We start from the raw sequence: 22,420 nt of genomic DNA, 5'->3' as shown, positions 1-22,420 counted from the left end.
AAATGTCCAAAAGAGTGAATGTAAATATTTAAGAGTTTCACAAGATGGTTTAAAATTTCTCCTGATTACTTAAGTCGACCGTCATCATCACATGGCAACGTTTCACTGGATGTTGGATCTTGGAGCTAAATATCACTGGTGGCCTTTGATGGCTGATAACAAAGGGAGAAACGGTTGGGTGTTCAAGTGTTATTTAACATCAACATTTGCACGGATGCCTCATGTTCTGGTCAAATCTCCACTTTTCCGGGCAGCCATTACAGTAACTCATCAGTCAGTTCAATCTCTCCCTCCCACCACATCCAGTCGCTGCATGAGTCTGCAGCAGCGCTCACCTCCCACTTAGTCTCCTCCAGACGAGGTCCTAGCTGGATCTTCTCATGCTCGTAGGACGTGCAGCGCTCCTCCAGCTGCTCCCTCTCCTTGAGGAGCTGAGAGAAGTCCTCCTGCAGCTTCTTCTTCTCCTGCTGCAGCTGATAAACCTGCAAACGTGACACAGCCAGCGTTAGTCACAGCACCTCCCCGCTTGAGGACTTCATGGCCTTTACACCCAGACACTACGACCTGTCAGAGACTGGTGTCGCTAATAACATAAACAATGTGACTATGCTACTTGAGACTAAGGGGTAACATAACACTGCAAATAAATTTGGAGAGGGAATTCTGGAAAACTGGAGCTCAAGAAAAAACGAGTGTGATGACTGTTTTTGCTGCTGAAAGTCGGCCGTTTCATCCCCACATCATCAAACTTCTACTTTCTACTGAATACTTTGAATAGTTTGTTTCCTGACTCTGAAGTACTGAGCGCTCTGATTGCTCAAGTATATTCTGGTCATCTTCTATCTGTAGACGCACGCAGTGACCTAGCTGGCGCACGGTCAAAGGACACCAGGCTTGTTGTCCGACATCCTGACCTGCAGCTGAAGCACCTGCTGGGCACGCTGGGCCTTCTGGGAGGCTACCTGCATCCTGGTGGCACAGCCCTGCCGCAGCTCCTCCAGCTCCAGCTCAAAGCGCTTCTGCTTCTCTTCATAAACCTGAAGGCCCCCCAACCACATGGAAAATTAGGGACTACTTATGTCCTGAGTTTAAGTTTGGAATGCTTAAATTGAAAGACAACGTGTGTTTTTCAATGAGCACTAACAGATGTCTCAAGGGGAGTTCCTCTCCTCTTACCTGACAGATTGCAGCCTCGTTCTCATCCAGATTGTCTCTGAGTTGCTGCAGTTCTAAGTCCCTCTCCCTCAGTTTTTCCTCCAGGTCCCGCACCACCCCCTCATAGCCCTCCACCGGGCCAGGGGAGCGCCCGCTGGACCCGCTGTCAGACAGAGGCTGCCCTCGGCCACTTATCGACCCAGAGCCTGTACTCTTACTGGAAGACGAGCGCCCACTGTCAGAGTTTGAGTGTCCGTGTGCACTGACTGACGGGGCGCTCTTCAAGGGCTCCAGGTGGCCAGCAGGTGTCTCTCCCAACGGGAGGCTGTAGCCGGTGCTGCTGTAAGGTGGCAGGCTGGAGAGGGAGTTGCGACCCGAGTCAGAGAGCGAGCAGGACTGGCTGCTGCCTCCACCGCCGTTACGCCCTCCACTGTACGAGCTGCGCTTCTCAGAGCAAGAGGGCGACACGTCCCTGTGGGTGGGGCTGAGAAGGGCCAAGTTGTTTTGGTTTTCTGATGTGTTGGCACAATGGCGAGGAGAGAGGTATTGCATGGAAGTGCGGCTCTTGGGAATAACAGGCTTGAATGCAGTGGGCCTCAGCACGGTTTTCTCCATGTTCTGGATGGGAAACACAGACAGGCGAGTCTTAAGGAGGAAGGATGTTACTCCTCCAACAGTGATAATCACTCCACTCTGGTTCTTTCATCTGCAAAATCTTTCTATTCAATGCCCTGACTCACCTTTTCAAGTTTTCCTGACACAGGGATCAGTTTCGGAGGGGGTCCTCCGACATTCCCATTCAACCCTGAGCCCTCTTTACAGTCATCTGCTTCAGTTCCTGGGCTGGCAGGTGGGACGTGGTTGTCATTCCAGTCACCTAAGTATTCCTCACTCAGGTAGGTGAAGTTTGTGTTCCCGCTCTCCTTCTCCAAACCCCTTGCAGAGCTCTGCTTCTTCCCTGGAGTGCTGCAGGTCTGTAGTAAGGGCTCCGGAGGTGACTCAGAGCCCAGGCCAGAGGCACCCGGCGTAGGCCGTCTGACCCTTGCTCCCATCTCCACACTGGAGTGGTGGTCCTGGTAGGGTACAGGGCGGGCAGCGATGATGCTGCTGACAGAGCCCATAGGATCCAGGTTGGAGGATGGTGCGTTGATGGGGGGTGAAGAGCCGGAGGCGTGGCGCCTGCGGGCTCCTCCACTGCGGCCTGGGTTGTGGGGCTCAGCAGATATGGGCAGGGCCTGAACCAGGGCCATGCTGGCAGCTCAGTGGCGTCACTCGCTCTGAAAAAGACAAACAGCAGTTTCACGATGTTGAAATATAAGAAGGAGTCCAAGTCTCAAGTCCAGATCAAATATCAAAAGTTCTACCAACTTTACAGACAACTGACCGAAAGTCACGTCGAAAAACAAGTCTCACATAAACCCAGGTCACATCAACTCAAAGTGTGGAGTCTTTGAGACAAGTTGTTACGCACGAGGCCAAGAAAAGCTCACCTGTGACCATTCCAAGTTCAGTCTGAAAGCCTGTCACAACAAAGTCCAAATCTTAGTTCATGACAAGTCACAGCCACTTCTCAAGTCTTTTGAGACTAGTCCAAGTGTCATGTCAGGAAACAAGCTTGTTCCTGACATGTTTACAATCTCATCACAGCAAGTCTCAAGTCAGGTTTTTCTCATTTGAAACAAATGTAGTTGACTCTTTTGCATAACAAGACTAAGTCTTAATTCAAGACCAAATCAAGTCCTGACTTAATAGGGGCAGTCTTAAGTCACTGAGACATGGCAGGGTCTTACAAACTACAAGTGTTCAGGAAAATTTCTTGACAAGCCTCAAAAATGCCTTGCCCATGTCAGGTCTCCAGTCATCCGGGACAGTTCCAAGCCTCATCCCAGCAAGACTCAAGTCCGTTTTTGTCAGCAGATGCAAAAGTTTAAAATCCTGACACAGCAAATCTCAAGTCCTTCAACACAATTCCAAGCAAACACAACTCAAGTTTCAAATAAATTGAAATGAATCAGGAGGTGCTTCAAATAATGAGACAAACGTGAGTGTTTCTCTTTGAAAGTTCTAAAATCAAGCCCTGCTTGAAAAAGAAAAAACAAAACAAAGATCAGTCGATCAATTTCTATCAGATGAAATCCAATTTCAAAACCCACAAGGATGTTTTTAAAAGACAAACCACACACCAGTTATGACAAGGACAAAACTGAGATGATAGACAGTGGGTGGAACGCCCCACCATGGTGGCCCACACAGAGAGCAACAGGACAAGCCATTCATTACGACCATTCAAGCAGCACAAATGGGGCTTGAGGCATGAGACAGCAGAAGAAAGGGGTCTCTCTTTATTTGAGATGTAAAATGGCTTTGAACATGCTGGTATTTTTCCTGACAGCAACAAAGGCTACTGTCTCCACACATCTTATCAGCCTAGGGAGCAGCTCCAAGTTCACAACACTGGCCTTTGGATAATCCCTCACAGGAAGCGCACAGATGAGAGGAGACAGGTTGAAATGGCCGTGATAGTGTGGCAGAGGCGGTACAACGATTTGAAGTCAATCTAAAAGAGCACAAAAACAAAGAAAGCAACGTACAAGACAACCTGACACGCTCCCTCACTCCCACATGACGGCTGGTTGATACAGATGCTTCAATTCCACCACAGACAGACGATGACGTCACAATGGTTACGTGTCGGGTGTGGGACGATAGCAGATGATGATGAGATCATGGTGAACTGACAACAGCAGTTAAGCCGATTGTGCTCTAAAAACAAACAAATGCTGAGTCACAGAACATCCAAGGGGTGCAGGACTCCTGTGACTGAGTTTCAGACCTGTCTTGCAAGTCATGGAGGCGTGACGGAGGAAGTCTAAGTATGACAAGCACGCAGTTTTCATTATGTCACTCACAAAGTGAAATTTGGCGTAGAATCCCTGACAGCTGGAAAGAGAACTCCCTCCCGTGTCACGTGCTCAGCTGCACTTCGAACTCTTCTCTTGATAGAATATTCTAATAACGTACAAAGCAGTCGTTTGCTCACCAGTTAGGGACTCATACGCACTAAAATTCATTGGAAGCATAAATTCAACAAGTTATAAAAATTCAACATTCTCCTGCTGGAGGACCCGTCGATTCAAATGTTTGGCAGTGTATTTCCAGGCCTCTGAGCTTCCCAGTTGCGTTCTTGTGGGCAGCAGGAGCAACATGTGTTCACAACCAGAATTAACGGTCCCCAAAACAGCAGCAGGATTAGGTTATTCCCCTGTGTGCTCATACCAGCCATTTGTCTATGGAGAGATTAATGACACATAATCCTCTTTGGATATGTTAGAACGGGACTCGTTTCACGGTTATCTTTTTACAGCAGGGGTTTAAAGACTGACTCCAACAAAACTTTATCATCCATACACGTGGCCCCTGACAGTTAAGAGTGTAGCGAACACACCAGCATCCATGGATTCTTACCAATACATTCAAAACATGTAGTGAGATACAAAAAAATAAAACGTTAAAAAAAAAAAAAAGTTCAAGAGACATTAGCTGGATCGCATGTACTCCAAGTGCCTAAAGGGTCCTTCTGCACCCTCCTCAAATCAGTATTTCATCGCTCACCGAATCTCACCAGATACTTGAACAAGCCCCGATCCCTCTGGACTTGTGATGAGTCACACCATGCAGCTGTGAAAGGTTCCAACTGGTTTTAAAGCCCCAATCATGTCACTGTGGTCCTGGATTCTTCTTTGTTGTAATAGTGACCGAGGCCTAAGCTAAAACACTAAATAGGGGAGGTGAGGGGAGGTGAGGGGAGGGAGGTCAGAGGGCTGACAGAGAGGCCAGGACCCCTCTTTAGCACCTTAAAGCCTTTACTCCCCCAAAAGCTCTGAATCCCACCATTGGTTTTCCTGATAACTACAAATGATGGATAGATGTGAGCCATGCCAACCCCGCAGAGGTGAATAGATAACATCGTTATAGAATGATGTGTGTGTATGCTTTGATACGGCGCCAATGACTTTTTATGATTCACTTATTCAGAGAACAGAGCCAAAAACCCATTCCAAAATCCCAGAGCCAATTCTGACAATAGTTCAAACAAGAGGATATTTCATTTACAACCACAAATTAAGGCTAGCAACCGCAGTAATCCTTACATCAGAGCAGCTGAAACCAGCAAATATCAATGGTTGCTTGATGAATGAGCTTTAACGCTCTTTTTTTCCCTCTGTTTCTCATTATTTGTCAATTTATGTCAAATAAAAGGAAGAAATGGCCACCAAACAGTGACAGAGATCAAGTAATCTCCAAATTTGCTCTAATTTTGCACAGTTGCTAACAAGTGGCTGAACAAGACCGCTGAGGTTGCTGAAGCGATTAAACCTCGTCACACTGGAACGAGAGGAAACCTGAAGCAAGTCGTGGTGACCTGTTATCAAGGTCATGCGCCTGTTGCGTGTTTATTTGTAACGTTGACTCCGCAGTTCTTTCGACTGCATTTGCAATTCCAAAAATCCAGGGAACCCATAGTGATGCTCACTTCACGAAAAGAGTGAAAATCACTTACGGAACAATCTGCAATCAGTTAGCACAAGAGCCTAATCACTGAGGCTTGTGAGTTACAGTTTAACTTCCACTGTGTCAGCTGAGTCTGACACGGTGTGGATGTTTGAGTCTGGGAAACCCTTGAGGGCTTTAATGTCAGTCAGAGAGCAGACAGGCAAACTCAGTCACTCCTCCAGAGTGAGGAATGTGAGGGGGGCACGCCAGCTAATGAGAGTTCAGACTAAACATGGGCAGAATGAGCCCTGGTCAGTGTGTTGACATTCACTGGAGGATGGCGTGACTGCACAGCCATTGTTTTCCAATTTTCTCATCATTCACATGGCACGACTCAGTGGAGGAGGTTTCAAGTCATATTTCAGCAGCATGGAGCAGCAGACAAGTGTAGCTGCTCTGGGGATCTGTTGCTGCCTCAGGCTGTCATGCTTTACCCCTTAGTTTGCTGCACTGACAGTTCTGCAGAACTACACAAGAGAGGTGGCATAAAGGGAATCTGCAATTGCAGCAATTTTGAAAATGTGATTGTTCTGCATAAAGCTGCATGGTTCCAGACCTGCAGACTGACAGAGCAACGAACAACAGCTTCGGGACTTTTGTTGTTGTTGCTTTGACTGATTAAATATTGTAATAATTATGGATGGGAACCTGAAAGTAATGATACTACTGTCACAATAATTTGCCTTCAAAGTGATATCACAATATTGTGATACATCTTATATTTACAGACAATTCACCAACGATACACCCCGATATCTTTGCAACAGAAGAGGAAAAAAAAACAACCTCTTAAAGACAAAATGCAGGACTAACGTATTCATTTACACAACCCCACGCATGCACGCACACACACGCACACAGACACGCACACACACACACACACGTATTGTCTTGCCCCTTGTTGTCACAGCTGGTTTAACAGAGCACATATGGACGTATGGAGCCCCCAGCAAATATTACCGATATACTGCGAGTTAAAAAGCCATATATTAAACCTCTTATATTTTGACTTGATACTGCATTTTTGAGGTATCAATAAAACAATCAATATCCACCTGTTGCATAATGAAGGCAAGGCCTCCAGGGCCTCTGAGGATCAGGGCAGCTTCCTACAGTGCTTTGTCATCCAGCATAGATTGTTGCATTTATTCAATATCAATTAATATAAATTTTTTACAAATGGGAATCGAGTGCCAAATTTGCAGCCTTTGACTTATTTGGTTGATCAAGTTTGGATTATTCCTAAAACTACAGGTGAGTATCCTTTTTCAAATTTTCTTGACATGTTATAATGACATGACAATAAGTGTCAGACTTATCAACAAAAGCGACCCTTAGTTGCAGCCCTGGATGATATTTACAATCACGCATCATTCAACAATTACGTTGGCATGAAGATTTGGGGTTTGTTCTTTTGATAATTAACGAACTGAATATTTTGTAAATTAAATTTTGCAGGACAAAAAGGAGAGAGGAGATAATTGCTCTGATGAGGGTTCATTAACTCAAAACTTCAAATTCAGGTATTTTAATTAAGTTGAGACAGACAAGGACAGAGCACCACCTTGCTTTTTACCCCGCAGCAAACTGATAAAATGGAACAACTCACACTCCTGCAGCCTAAAAGATGAGGTATGAGTGTGACGCGAGCACTCGGTCTCCACTTCTCTGCTCAGATGTTTGGTCTGGTCACTTCGATCCCAGCCACACAGCTGTTAAAGCTTCTTGTTAATCCATTTGGATGGCATCCACTGGTATGAGGGGAACCTCTCACCTGACTCCACCTGAGGTTTTGCAATTCCAAAACCAGAGCGAGGTCGTTTCATACTGAGAAGGATACAATACACACAGTTTTCTGGCCCTGCCCAGCAGGACTGCAACGACTCGCAAGTCCCAACTAAATCCTTCAGTGTAAGTAACACGTCATAAACACACATCTACAGCCGCAGTGGTAAAAGTCTAAAAATATTCCCCACACCAGGTGAAGTGGTGACATCGGGGGAGGAAAGGAAAGCTAAGTTAAGTTATACTGGCCCTCATCTGACACCTCACCACCGAGAAGAACACCATCTCTGAGGATGGGAAGAGAAAAGAGAAAGAAGTAGAGACAAAGAAGAGGAGTGCCTCATTTTTCTGTAGGGAGAGTCTGAATAAGGGAGCAACAACAACAAAAAAAGAATCCCACTCTCTGAATTTCATTCTTATTCCCCCTGTACGGGAAACTGGAACATGGAAATTAAGTGTGACAAAGTTATTTTGGTTGTGCAGACAACCTACCTTTCCACAGACAGGCAGAAACAACTTAACAGTCCGGACTCACAGAAGCCAGCATGCTGAATATTAATGTTACCTCCTGGGGCTGATGACTATTTTCTCCTTCATTCAACCATTACATTTAAAACAGGGCCCACCAACGGTATCATGTGCAACAAAGCTCAGAAGATATCCATTCAATCAGCACTTTGTGGACTAATTGCAATCGACTGCTGCAAGAATGGTGTATTTTTGTGCACCAACCTGGAAGCTAATATGAATGATACATTCGATTTTTGCAGAAAACCAATGCTTTTGGCAATGTTGTAATAATCTTCACAAAAAGATGAAAGGATAAATGCAATTACTAGAACTAACAAAGCTGACATTAGACTAAAACTAACCACACCACAAACTTAAGACTTCAACGTCACCACAACTGAAGTTCTTCCTTCTTCTGTGTGTTTGACGTCCTTGACACTTTGTCGTCTTGTTGACACTTGTTAGCAAATAGCAACCACCTCCTTTAAGACACATAAAAGCTTCAAAATGAACAAAAGCATATATCATATGTCTTCAACTTGTGTTCACCACAGAGATGATTCCCGACTTTAACCAAAAAGCCAGTCCCTCGAAGGTGAGAAGTTCAACAATGCCAACTTATTTCTGGGTTTTAGGACTCATTGCTACACCACTCTCTAACTTTTAAACGTATCACAGTATTGATATATACATGCACCCTATATAGATCGTCGGACTAAAAGAAGTAGCAACCCTTAAAGGCCGACGGGTTGGCTTGAATGATGCACCGGCCACCTTCAATTGCTGCACAAAGCCAAGGCCTCCTTCCAATCTCCCTACATTCACTCATAATTTTATGTTTCTAGACATTGGAATTTCTGCTCTGAAGTTGCAAAATGCAATTGTGGCACAAACAAGTATTTAACAGCGACTGCGTGGCAATAATAAATGACGGAGAACAACAAACATCTCGGGTACATTCACTGCACACGTATAAAGCAACTTCCCTTTTCTCCAACATTTCTTACCCTGGCCGCTTGTTCCCTGCATATCTGCTGCTGCTGCCAATCCAGAATCTTGTTTCAGGTTTAGTCAGCTCAAACTCTCACTACGCTGCTGTTATCGTGCTGCTGTTTCTGACCAAACCTCCCGAGGAGAGTCTCTAACCCCCCCCCCCAGAGAAGAAGCAGCTCTTTCTCAGGCCAAACCGCCGGCGTGAATGGGATCACAGTCCCCTCCCCTTTCTCAACCTCTCCAAGCACAGCACAGCCTCTCTGACAGATACATCCTCTCTCTCCCTGCTCCACTCCACCTCTTTCATTTCCTTTGACCAAAGAAACTACTCTCTGCAAAGTCCTCCGTTGCCTTTGTCAGGCAGGAAAAAGGAAAAGAAAGAAGAAATGGAAAGCGAGGGAAAGGCGAGCTGTCAGTAAAAGACCCCTCCGCTGCCCCTGCTAATTCCAAGCAGAAAAGGCCAGAGAGAAAAAAAAGGAAGTGAAGCTTCATGAGGGTATCATCTCACTTAAAAGAAAGTCTGAATTTCCATTTAGCCTTTGATTTCTGCCTTTTCATCTGTCAAACCTGAGTCCCCATTTAAATAAATAAATGGATATAAAGGGAAAAAAGGGACGTTTTAAAAAAGGAGGGGGATTCAAGGTTCATCTTATGTTAATCCCCCTTTCAAGACTTTAACTGGTGGGACCTGTAGATGCAACAGCACCATGAATCCATCCAAAAACTCCTCGGGATGTAGTGATGACGTGTAGACTGCATTGGCTATCAGCTGTAATGACTATTTTAAAGATGAGCAATGGAATCTGCCCAGAATTTCCCAATCGGTTCATCCACAAAAGCCAAAGTCCTGCTTCTCATCTGGCAATCTGATCCTACACTTCTCACAAGCAAACACACTAGCAGTTAATTAGGAAACAAATTATTAATTAAAGAAGCTGTTACTACATGGGATAGGTTTACCTCCCGTGCACAAGATTAGCACCAACAACCACCCGAATACTGTTAAAATATGCAAGTGTTTGGTAGATCATGTTCACTCACCGGCCGGAACACAAAAATGGAAATCTATTCAGCGACTGGTAAGATCTGAACAGGTACAACTTCAGCCAAAATATTCCGGCACACGGACAAAGCCATCTTTCACTGTGACAGCATTTGGGACCAGGGACTGTGTAGCAGACATGGAGGGATGGAACAGAAGTTTCAAGCTTCCACCGACTCCATGCAGAGCAACAACTACATTTTAGGGTTTGGACTTACAAGCATCAACAAAATGATAAACAACCCTGAAGCCTCGACAAAATGGAACGTTCATGTGTTAGTTTGCCCCCTGGTTAAACCTTAAATCTCAAGCTTCACTGATCTCGACATTAGCAGTCAAATTGTCTTTCCTGTCTTTAATATTTAGGACGATTGTGTAACAGAGTCTTTAACATCCTGGTAAGCAGCCAGCCAGCTTCCAGAAGAGAATTCTCCTGTGACGGCGGCAGCGCGCGGCCTTTGCCTTGACCTGTAATCCACCATCTGGCCAAAGTAAATGAAACAAGAGAAAGAGATGGTGCAGTTGGAGCCCAGCTCTCAGATGAATAGAGGGGTAAAGTAGGGTACAAGAAGTAGGCTATGCCCTGCCATCGCCTTACGCACACTCAAACACAGATCTGTCCCTCTCCCTCTTTCTGCTCTGTCTCCCTGCTCATAGAACTGGGTCACACTGGTAAGCATGAAGTTTGTCCTTCGGCAATGAGACTCAAGGCTGGGCAGGGAGTTCAAGGTCATCCTTGGTCTTGCCTTAATGGGAGGTCACCAGAACAGTGAGCCCCAAGTAAAGTCAAGTCCCGCTGCAGCCAGAGTAAACCACTCTCAGTAAGAGCTCATGATTGGACGACATTCACCATCAATCAACCACCCTGAAACCTCCAGCACCAGAGAAAAAAGAGGTGGGCTGCAAACCTGAAAAACACTATTAATGCTACTTCTTTATAGGCTCACAGTGGGGACTAACGTGACTCAGCCCCTGTAGCAGAAATGATTTACAGAATGAAGCAGTAAAGTAAAATGTCAACTCTGTGGCTGAATTCCCCAACAGGACAACCGATGAAAAGCCACGATGGAAATGAAGTAAAATACCAGTTAAACAAATCTTTTCAATGCGGCTTTGCAGTCATTTGTACATCTGTCTGGTGGTTTCTGGTTTATCCTCATCTGTCACTTAAAGTTTATCATACTAGAAATGCATTTAGGATTGCAGTTTGTGAGGCAATTTCTGGCGAACGCTGAAAGTAGCTCCTTAGAGTCCAACAATTCCCCTTTATTTGTATCTACAGCGTATGCCCCTCAGGTGGTCATCCATCACAGGGTGAGTTGCTATTTTTCTTTGCTCCATAGCTCTTGGTTCCTTGTATTTTTTCATAACAACGGCTCACATCTGGGACCAGAAAGAGATGGAAAGCTAGGCCATCCATCAGTGTCCATGCTGCATCTGTGTGGGGACATCACTCCCACTGGACACTGCAGCTAAAACTGGCCAGAGCAGCCGGCCCTTTGGACTGACTGCTTCCAAAATAATCCACCATGGCACAAAGCAATTCACTAACACCTCCAAAATAATGTGAAGGTTTGGCATTTGGAAGTGGCCTTTTAGTCACAAAATGAAAAGGAAGGAGGGAAACACTTCAGTGACTATTCTCGTAAGCCAAGTCATAAATCTAGAGAAATATGCTGTCTGTATTGAGCTGGCAGAGACCCGACTTAGCCACACTGATTTACCGTATAATGTGCCAGAGAGATTAGTGTTACGCCTCCAACTCTGGAATTACAGAAAAACCCGACCCGTGATTAAGATCTGTTGCTAACTCCCACACAGCGGGAATGACTTAACATCCACACATCAGGGGATGCATCGTCTTGAATGATAGTCCCAACCAGAAATGGCTCTTTACAAGAAATAAATTCAGATGTTACGCAACTAATGAGAGGAACTTTGTGAGAGAAGATTTCTGCAGTAACCTGACAAAACATACATAAGTTCAAATTTATATAAAACACGGAAGGAAAACAGCCAGCGAGTGTCTTACCGGTCAATGACACCCTGTCTTCTGCTTCTGGGGGTCTTAAAAAAGCATGACATACAGGTCTTTCAAGCATCCCAGGAACTCACACCGGTGAGCAGATCGTGTTCCTCCACTATCCGTCTGTTCTCCAGCTCTGAAGGAACGAGAAACAAAAATACATGTTGAATCAGCATAGCAAGAGCGGTAAAACTACTGGAGAGTTGGAAAACCTGAAATGTGACAAGTGTGTTTACTCAAGTGGGCCAGAAAAAGGAAAAACTGAGTCACGATGACAAAAACCCCCCCTTCACATTGAGAAAGGTAGAAGGGACTTTCCAAGTCAGCAAGAGTGATGACCAAGCCCAAACCCATCAGTCACTAACACTACTATCCTCTGTAATGTAACGGTTTATTCTTCGTGTGTTTATGAATCGCCTCAGAGGTTGGAAGCTTGGGATTTCCCACCGAGTCAATTAGTGTTTAAAAGCAAATCCAGTTTCCTAGCGAAGCACACATGTTTTACAGAAACAAAATCCTGCAATGACATCTAAAAAAGACAATAGGTGAAAAGGGAACTGCCACCATCTGGAAGAGAGTACATCTGCTTTTCATTAAACTGGTATTTTAGTGGTAAAGTAATATCGAAACACAGCAGAACAACATGGGGAAAAAAACAATGAAAAGTGCCAGGGGTGAGTAGACCAGACAGGCTGATTATTCACAAGCCTGCTGTCGTGACAATGTTGTAATTGCAAAATATGACTTCGCGTTACATATGGCACTGTTGTCTCAACGGCAGAGGAGAAGAGTTCAGGTAGAGTAAACTGCTCATATGAAGGGAAGAAGTAATATTCCTTTGCATGTTAATCAAACCACTGGCCTCAAACCCAAGTCCTTCAGTTTACTGCTTTCCAGTCCAACTGTCCAGCACGCAATCCATCATTCCTCATGTCAACATGAAGCTGGATTCCCAAAATATGTGAAGCATTGAAGTGCTTGTTTTGTTTGAGTGAGGGAGCGGCGGCGGACGTCATGTCACTCACACAGAGCGCGCTGTGCGGGGGGAAAGAAAACAGGGCAAAGTAATAACAGCGGCAGTTTGTCAATGCCAAAAACGAAACGCACGCGTCTCGCTGACGTGTATTCATATCCTAGAGTGCTGCGCTGATTTAGCCGAGGCTCAATGCATTTGTGAATCTTAACACCTCTTCTTTACACATTTTGGCCAACGAATCAAAACAATACACAAAATATGTCATTTACTCAGAATCGGGGGAAACACTACCATCGGGATTGCAGTGAATGTATTTCCAAACTCTGAGGGCTGCTGGGGTGTGTTGCTGCAGGAAGTGGCTAATTAACTGGTTACTTCTGGTTTCAGCAGGACCAGGAATGTTTACTTAAACTAACAGTACATTTACCTGCAGCCTACTGTATGGGCTTCACCTAGAGCCAAGCAGACCTTCAGCTGTGCCATCTGTGCCTCATGTAGTGCACTAGCATGTTACAGAAGGATAGAAGCAAGGAGGAGACTGTATGTAAAAAGGCTCAAACCAGATGGATTCACCGTGATACAGATGAGTGTATGTTCCAAGGTTGAACTGGAGAAGTGGGAATGCTTTTTAAGGAGGTTTTGGGGTTTAAGGAACCCATAGACCATAACAGGTGTTTACTTTGGAGTGCTGCTCACCTGCTGCAACTCACCGATGTGCATCACTCCCCGATGCGTTTCATAATCCTCATTAGAGGAAGATCAAACAACGAAGGAGGGAGAGAGGTAGAAAGATGAGCGTGTTGAATGGAGAGATTACCATTTCATTACATTATTCATCCGTTGAACGAGCACCTTCAAACCACAGCCTTCACTGCTGCCACTAAACCCAAACTGACCTGCTGAACACTCGCTGAGGTTGGGAACTCACGTCCCCGTCAGAATCTGGATCCTCTCGTCAGAAAGAGCTGAGACAGATCATACAGACACTTGGCATTGAAAAGCATCTCTGGTGGGTCTCTAGTGACAATATCACACTTCACCACTTCAAATGCAAATAAAATATTTTCCTCACAGCTGCAACAGCCCATTTTTATGTATCACTTAGATATTGAAGTTGATTGCACTGACAAAGGATGGCTGGACGTTCCTGTGCCTACCAGTCAGAAACAATACAGACTTTTGTGTATTCCTTGGCATGTTCCTGGCAAACCAAACCTCCCAAAAGATGTAAAAATAATACGCTGACATCTGCAGATGATGGAAGATTCAATACAGCCCAGGACACATTTGCATTTACAATGCTAAACAAATGTGGGCACATGAAGCCCAGACCACCAACTATTATGGTCTCACTTATCAGATATCAATGTGTTCCTTGTGTGTTCACACCTCTACTTAGCACAGCCCACTTGTGATCAGATGACGCATGTTGAACACGCCATAGACTCTCACACGTCTTTCCCAATCTCCTGAACATACAGGAGTAAAAGACAAAAAAAACAAATAAATCCATTAAATGCTAATTTAAAAAGGTCAAAGGTGGATTTGTTATACACAAAAATGTAAAAGTAATATACAGTATATTCACCAAAAAAAATCTCTTTTTTTAAAGAGAAGCAAATATTCTGTCTATGTTTGTATCGTATGAAGCTGCAGAACGCCGTCACGGCCTGCGTCTGGATCAGCATATCTGGACAGTATAAAATGTCTCGAGTGTGCTCGGGTTGGTATCCTGGAGGGTATTCAGGCCACATTTAGAGACCGTGAGAATCTTGTAAAAATCGCTGGTGATTGATGACAGATGTAAGAGAGAGCGAGAGAGAGAGAGCAAGTGAGACAGAGAGAGACAGAGAGAGAGAGAGAGACAGAGAGACACACACAAAAAAAACATCAACAACAAAGCAACACAGAGAGAGAGAGAGAGAGAGAGAGAGAGAGAGAGAGAGAGAGAGAGAGAGAGAGAGAGCGCAGATTACAGTTTAATCTGTAGGAAAGGCAGGGAGTCAAAATGATCTCTAAATCTGGCCTGCAACAAGTGAAGTCAGATCAGGTCACCTCCATCTTCTCCAAACCCAAAACTAGATTGCAATCCATTTCCACAGAATTTGCAAAGTCTACCTAATCAACCTTTGCACTGGCATCATTTTTATGTATAATAAATTTAAAAAAAAATAAAATAAAATCAACTTTAAGAAACGCTAAAGGACACATTAGTGAAATTCTTCCAGTGACAAACTGGACACCGACAAAACCACCAACTATTCAGTTAATTAGTGGGTTGACACAGAAGGCAAGTTGATGAATTGGTAATTAGAGATACCAAAAAAACTGGCTCGTACAGCTCCTAAAACATTTTCAGGCACTTCATTTAAAAATAATTGGGTTTTGACAGTTCCTCATTTGAAGGAGGCCCTGTACTTTCAGCAGAGAATAAATGATTTATCGATGACACAAAATAAAAATGGTACAAAGATACACACACACACACACACACACACACACACACAAAAAAAACATCAACAACAAAGCAACACAAAATTAGCAGTCTGAGACTCACATCCAGATTAAGTTACAGTACAGTACAGTTCAATCAATTAGGATGTGGTACAGGACATCATTACTATACCTCTTGCAGTGGAAAGTGTACTAGAAGAGAAATAATGGGAATAAATGAGGGTGTGTGTTTGTCAGGTAAAACACACACACACACACCAAGTATTTAAATCAAGGATTGACTTGAGGTACTTTTTGCGTATCCAAACACTGCCACCATAGAGGAACTTGTGTTTATTATTCTAATCTTCAGCCGTGCCACAAAAGTTTCGGGCAGGTTAATAATCTCAATAATGGACAAACACACCCTGAACAAAGGTCATTCAGAAAAAAAGGGAAATGCTGTTGGATGAGGGGAAGTCTTACAAAAACATATATACCACTCATGGACTGACAAGCTGTACACTAGACCATTAGGAACACTGGAAAACACACCATTCATTTTCATTTGACAGCTGCTCTCTGTTACACATTTGTGGTAAGGAACATATAAAAGCAGAAATGTTGAGAATGAACGACAGGCAGGATGATTTGTGTTTGGAAATGATGATATCTTACTAGTGTTTATTTAAAGGGAGTAAATGGACGGAGGATGCGAATCCAAATCGCTGGGAGAACTGGCAAATGTGCCATGTGTGGACAGCATAAAGATGGGCCACATGGAAAGCATCACATTCTTTCTTCAGTGGCCCAAATTTTCTGTTTTTTTTTTTTCTCAGACATCGTGTACATTTGTCCAGGCCAAACCTCAAAGATTTTCCTACATTCGTAGAGAGAAAACTCAAGAGTTTTCCTAGGCAATGAACAGTGGGGATCCAAGGTTGAGGGGCAGGGAGGGACAGGCCGATGCGATGGGAAGGACCAGCGCTGCAGCTGGAACTGGAGAGGTGGGGTCTACCGGAAAGATTTACAGAGCATAAACTGGATCACACTGCACACACTGCGCAATTATTTACTTTGAATACTGGGGTAAAATGTATCTGATGAACAAATAAGTGCAATTGGGGGTTGCAGATATGATTAAAACCCCAATCATGACTTTAAGGACAGAATATTTTTCCAGCAGAAATTAATAGGGCAATTATATAGCCTTCCAAATCTAGTTAGGACCATTAGATTCAAATGAGCGGTAAGTTTCCCTTCCAAAACGTCCAAAATCTCTTACAGAAATGTCAACTTGATGAGAGACACAAGTGGTTTACATAATAGTTTTGTGTTTCAAACCACACTTCAGAAGTCGTATTATCTATTCTTGTTATTTGGGATATTTATAATCATCATTATTATTGGCTGGGTGACATGAAAAAAATTCCACTGTAAATCAGTCAATACTATATGGTCCTGATATCATTTGGCGAACTTCATCAGACATTTCACAAATCCATCACCCAGGCATGATGAAATGTTTGACTGTGTATGTTGCTGCCCTCTTGGCCAGGTCCCCCACGTGAAACCGAGATCTCAATGGGTTCTTATCTGGTTAAATAAAATAACATTTTTGAAATACATGACTATCTATGTTAAACTGATACTTGAGAAAATGAGCTGTTGTTATGAATCAGACTAGTTTGCGTGAAATTCGTATTTTCTACTGTATCATTACATTTAGACATCTTTGTTTTTGCTTTATAAATAGATGCTGGTGCCCAAGGGGAGATCTTGTTAATGCCCAACCCCTCAAAAAAAAAATTAAAAAAGGTAAACAAACAAATAAATAAATAAATAAAGACATGGAAATGCATGCACGCAACCCAAAAAGTCAACAACAAGCCAGCTTTGATGTTATTTGTACGAACACGGATGGATGGACTGGACCGTATTTGCATAGTCAACCTCTGCCATACGCAGCCGGGACCAACGGCTCTCCACATTCATTACTTCAGATCCACTTCCCCTCTGCCTGCATAAGCCCTTATGCAATGTTGTGACGCTGCTCTTGCCTCGTAACGCATCCCACCACCCACACAGCTTCTGATCCGCCCCTCGTGCTTCCCCGCCACCTCCTCACCTCGCAGTCAGGCTGCTGCCCACCACACAGTCAGCCTCTCCACTCAGAAACCTTCTCTTCATTTCTAATAAATGCCTGGGACCTGTGTGTGTTTGTGTGTGAAGTACAACCTTTCATACGTGTTCGTATGTAGGTTTAATGGAGTGAGAGTGTGTGTGTGTGTGTGTGTGTGTGTGTGTGTGTGTGTGTGTGTGTGTGTGTGTGTGTGTGTGTGTGTGTGTGTGTGCTGTCCATCTCATGGTCTCTCAGCAGGAGAATAATCAGGCCAGAATATTTCACAGAGTGAGGAGAAATGTATTTAAAAATACCCAACACCCAACCTCAGGGAGAGGTTGTCCCATTTCCATAAGTCCAGTTTCATACCTCTGACTGCAAGACCAATAAATGAAGATGAAAGGGGGGGGGGGGATTGAGCCATTAAAGTGAAAGCAACACTTTAAAGTGATTTGTTTGCCTTAGTGGACAGCCTGGATAAAACGCAGGGATGAATATTCCTACGGGTCGTGAGCTTCAGATTCAAATGAGACAGTCCGATTTGGTTTGACTATTTCTGAAATCCTGTTGAGGAAAAAAAAAAAAAAAAGAGGATAAGAGAAGAGGATGACCTTGTGGGGTGCGAAAGAATGAAAGAAGATGTGAGGCCACAGAACAGAGGAGTAAAAGTGAGGGCGTAATTCCTTATTGAAGCAATATGGGTCTTATTTTCATAATTTTGGCTAACTTATTAGTTCCAATGAATGTGTGCACGTATCAAATAGCTGACATCTGGGAACAGTAATACAGTCATATTGCAACCATAGGTCCCATTATCCAGTAATTACTGGAATTCCACCAGAATAATCAGTTTAAAGACCACAAATTTAAAACTAAAGGGCCAAAATATCTTGTGAAAATAACTCTCCCAGACTAGAGAATCGTGTTAGAAGTAAAACTGTCCTAATTCTGAGTGTACTCTTAAGGGCACCGGCCATCGTCACGTAAAAACAGACGGTACCAAATTTCAGCGTCTGATCGCATCGCAGCGACAGTCAGAGAACTGGAATCAATACAGAGATGTGATGCTTTGTATTCGTTTGGAATGATTTTCATCTCACGTTGCTGGCGTGTACTTGTCTTGCTTTTTGTCCCCTCAGGTTACAGAAAGACTTTTAGCAGTGAGAGAGGAGAGAAGAGTGCCACAGCAATGAGAGGACGCAGAGACGTATGAGAGGCTCCACGTCTGTGCAGTACATCAGCACACATGGGCCTCGGCAGCAGCTGTGAATGTCATAATCACACTAACTACCACCGCCAATCACTGCGGCTCATGGAAAAAAGGCATGATGATTTTCTTGCCCCCCCCCCCTCCTCTGTTTAGAGCATGCAATCATCCACAAGTGACCACAGATGTTGCATCACACTACATGTTCATGCTATGTAAAATATCCTCTTGACACAACCTACTTTTAATGTAAGTGCCCACAAAAAGAGCTCCAGCTGAGGCTAACACAGCGCATTCATCCAAGTCACCGCGAGGTCTGACTCTGTGTGATCTGACCAGCCACACTGTGCCTCTTTTGATTCCTCAGAGAAATATCTTATGATTTATTCCGCGGTAATGCCATGAATTCAGTTGCCATCTTGGAGAAAAGTGTTTTTCCATCAGAGACAGCGGCTAAGTGAAGCCCATGGCGGCAGCGGTGCTGTGAAGGCACCTTCTGGCATCGTTTCAGGGCTTTTTACTTAACTGTAAATCTAATCTGAGCTACTGCAGTAACTCAAAGTACTGCAGGAAAGGCAACATTTCTGAGAAAGGAAACAGCAAAGAGGACAACACGAGGACCTGAGCAGCTGTTGAACTTTAGTCAAGTTTTATTTGTACGGCGCCAAATCACAATAAACGTTATCTCACGCCACTCAACAAGTAGAGCAGGTCCAGCACCTCACTCCTTCAATGAACCTCCACCCAACAATTCTCCATCAGCAAGCACATCCTGCTACAGCAGCCACCAAAACCTTCCTTTACCAGGCAGGAAGGTGGAGCAGATCCAGGATCAGTGGGGGCGGGCGTCTGCTTTGACCGGTTGGGGGGGGATGAACAGACGGGGACGTGAGCAGGTGGAGCTACGGGCAGCAGCTTGAGCCTCTTCATATTTTAAAACTCTAGTGCATCCAATTTTCATAGAAATTAACATCCTTACATTCAAGTCGTTATCAAATGACATCACACAACGCTCATTAAGCCATGCAGCCTGGGAAATGTCAGTGTATGTGGCGTCACTCCCATGCTGGAGGCGGTATCGCGCATTTGTTCTATGGGAAGCGCCGGCTACCTCCTGTTAGCCCTCTGCTAACTGGTCTGTGCTTGGGAAGTGTAACCATGCAGCTCTTATAGAGTTCCCAAATTTCATCAGACGAAGTCGATCAAATGACAACGACGAAAAAAAATCAAAGCCAATCACAACAACTTATCCAGCACTTCAGTCAAAACAGTGACCACACGGTGGCCTTCATCCGAGCCTACAACATCATGTTTCACACTGAATAAACAATGCATCTGTCTCTTCAATGATATTTTGTAATAATTGGTTTGTTTTTGTTAGTTTCAGCTTGACCGGCTGTGTATGAAAATATATAAGAGAGGAGACTTGAGAGGTCCATTTGTATCACAATTGGGCCATAAGTCAAAGCAGCAGGAAAGAAGGTGACAAAATATGGCAATTTGGGAGGCAAGAGATTTGGGAGTTAGGAGACAGATTTATGGCCTCGATGCTCTGCACCTGAAAATTGGGACAAAGCAAAAATCACATGAGGTGACACCACAGAGAGTGGTAGGAGGCCAGTGCCTGTGTGTGTGTGTGTGTGTGTGTGTGTGTGAGTGTATGTGTGTGTGTGTTTCCAGGTATTACAAAAGACATTATAGAAGAGACGAACCACTTATCAAATCTTGAATAGAAAAATGGCCTCAAAGATGGCGTTTGTATAACAGAAACCCCGCCCTTCCTAAAACAGCCAATCATCTGCTGCACTGGCAAATGTATCTTAACCGTCTCGCTGTTTCCCTGATGTGCACGTGAGGATCACCGTTCCCTTCCTAAGAACACTGCAAACACACGTTCTCTTCCTAAGAACACTGCAAACACACGTGTTCCCTTCCTAAGAACACTGCAAACACACGTGTTCCCTTCCTAAGAACACTGCAAACACACGTGTTCCCTTCCTAAGAACACTGCAAACACACGTTCTCTTCCTAAGAACACTGCAAACACACGTTCTCTTCCTAAGAACACTGCAAACACACGTGTTCCCTTCCTAAGAACACTGCAAACACACGTGTTCCCTTCCTAAGAACACTGTAAACACACGTGTTCCCTTCCTAAGAACACTGCAAACACACATTCTCTTCCTAAGAACACTGCAAACACACGTGTTCCCTTCCTAAGAACACTGCAAACACACTTTCTCTTCCTAAGAACACTGCAAACACACGTTCTCTTCCTAAGAACACTGCAAACACACGTCTCTTCCTAAGAACGCTACAAACTCACGTGTTCCCTTCCTTAGAACACTGCAAACACACACATTCCCTTCCTTAGAACACTGCAAACACACACGTTCCCTTCCCAAGAACACTGTAAACACACGCGTTCCCTTCCTTAGAACACTGCAAACACACGCGTTACCTTCCTAAGAACACTGCAAACACACACGTTACCTTCCTAAGAACACTGCAAACACACGCGTTCCCTTCCTTAGAACACTGCAAACACACGCGTTACCTTCCTAAGAACACTGCAAACACACGCGTTACCTTCCTAAGAACACTGCAAACACACACGTTACCTTCCTAAGAACACTGCAAACACACACCTTCCCTTCCTTAGAACACTGCAAACACACGCGTTACCTTCCTAAGAACACTGCAAACACACACGTTACCTTCCTAAGAACACTGCAAACACACACGTTACCTTCCTAAGAACACTGCAAACACACGCGTTACCTGCCAAGCACAGCGCCGTTTCACCAGACACCTTGCGGCCACACCTGATTCAGTCTGTGGACTACACACAGCGAGGCAGAGTCAAAGAATATCTACAAAAGCTGCTGGTTATCACATGGCTAAAAGGAAGGTATCATGGTTATGCTGAGAATCAAATTAAACCAGATCTAACCTACGTTCCCCTAGTGAATCCAACCTGCTCTCCACGGGTTCAGCACGTATTGTAGAACTCTCTCCAGAGGAACAAGATGGAGGGTTGGCACTTAAAGCCAACTCTGTTTTGTCAACACACATTGCATGTGTTGCGAGTTAAATACCGAGCTGTGGGCCTCCAGCAGGCTCTTGACAACCAGAGGTCTGACAGTTGTCCGTGAAGTCTTGCGTGCAGCTCACCTTCCACACAGAGCTCAAAACAAGGTGTCAAAACAGACTCGCAGCAAACCTTCGAGCAGAATTTGATTTAAAGCCATCTTCAAAACTCAGTGCTCCTTTCACACAGCAGTCTGGTGTCCCAATAGAGGCTTCACCTTTAACGTAGCCATCCATATGAGGATGTGATGCTAAGACCCCCCCCCCCCCCCCCCCCCCCAGACAGCACAGTGCAACAGCAGCATGATACTGCCCACCTGAACAGGCCCGTTTGAACTTTAGTTTTAGGAATATAAACACAGATACCTGCAATAACTGTAGCTCCATCAGGCCTTTTGATTGGACTTGTTCATCCCACGACACGAGAACTGGAGAGAAATGAATTCTTGGCACCATCTGTCCTGAAATATGTTCTTGCTCCAGTGCCTGATGGGATGATACCTCCTTTGTGCAGTACTTTTCTACAA

The 22,420-nt window shown here is 44.4% G+C and overlaps 1 protein-coding gene across 6 annotated transcripts in view; it reads right to left on the bottom strand.

The window, feature by feature from the left end:
* LOC147239931 (leucine zipper putative tumor suppressor 2 homolog) overlaps positions 1-22,420 on the bottom strand; it is a 31,227-nt gene that overhangs the window by 3,570 nt on the left and 5,237 nt on the right. For 2 of the 6 annotated variants that reach the window (XM_086196348.1, XM_086196353.1), the window contains exons 2-6: positions 12,072-12,201; positions 1,896-2,432; positions 1,177-1,773; positions 915-1,037; positions 336-482 (exon numbers count right to left, since the gene is read on the bottom strand). In XM_086196348.1, the coding sequence (XP_086052474.1) occupies positions 336-482; positions 915-1,037; positions 1,177-1,773; positions 1,896-2,405 (1,377 nt within the window). In that variant the 5' untranslated portion in view covers positions 2,406-2,432; positions 12,072-12,201. Of the gene's footprint in view, positions 1-335; positions 483-914; positions 1,038-1,176; positions 1,774-1,895; positions 2,433-12,071; positions 12,202-21,756; positions 21,815-22,420 lie in introns of those variants that run through there. The other 4 variants (XM_086196349.1, XM_086196351.1, XM_086196352.1 and 1 more) reach the window with 4 other exon arrangements.

This window comes from Aulostomus chinensis, chromosome 23 (genome assembly GCF_037954235.1).
Source record: "Aulostomus chinensis isolate RoL2024-O1b breed Wild chromosome 23, RoL_Achi_v1.0, whole genome shotgun sequence".
NCBI classification, from domain to species: Eukaryota; Metazoa; Chordata; class Actinopteri; order Syngnathiformes; family Aulostomidae; genus Aulostomus; species Aulostomus chinensis.
Note: the sequence above shows the minus strand (reverse complement) of the source record. Positions and strands in the feature narration are given on the sequence as shown.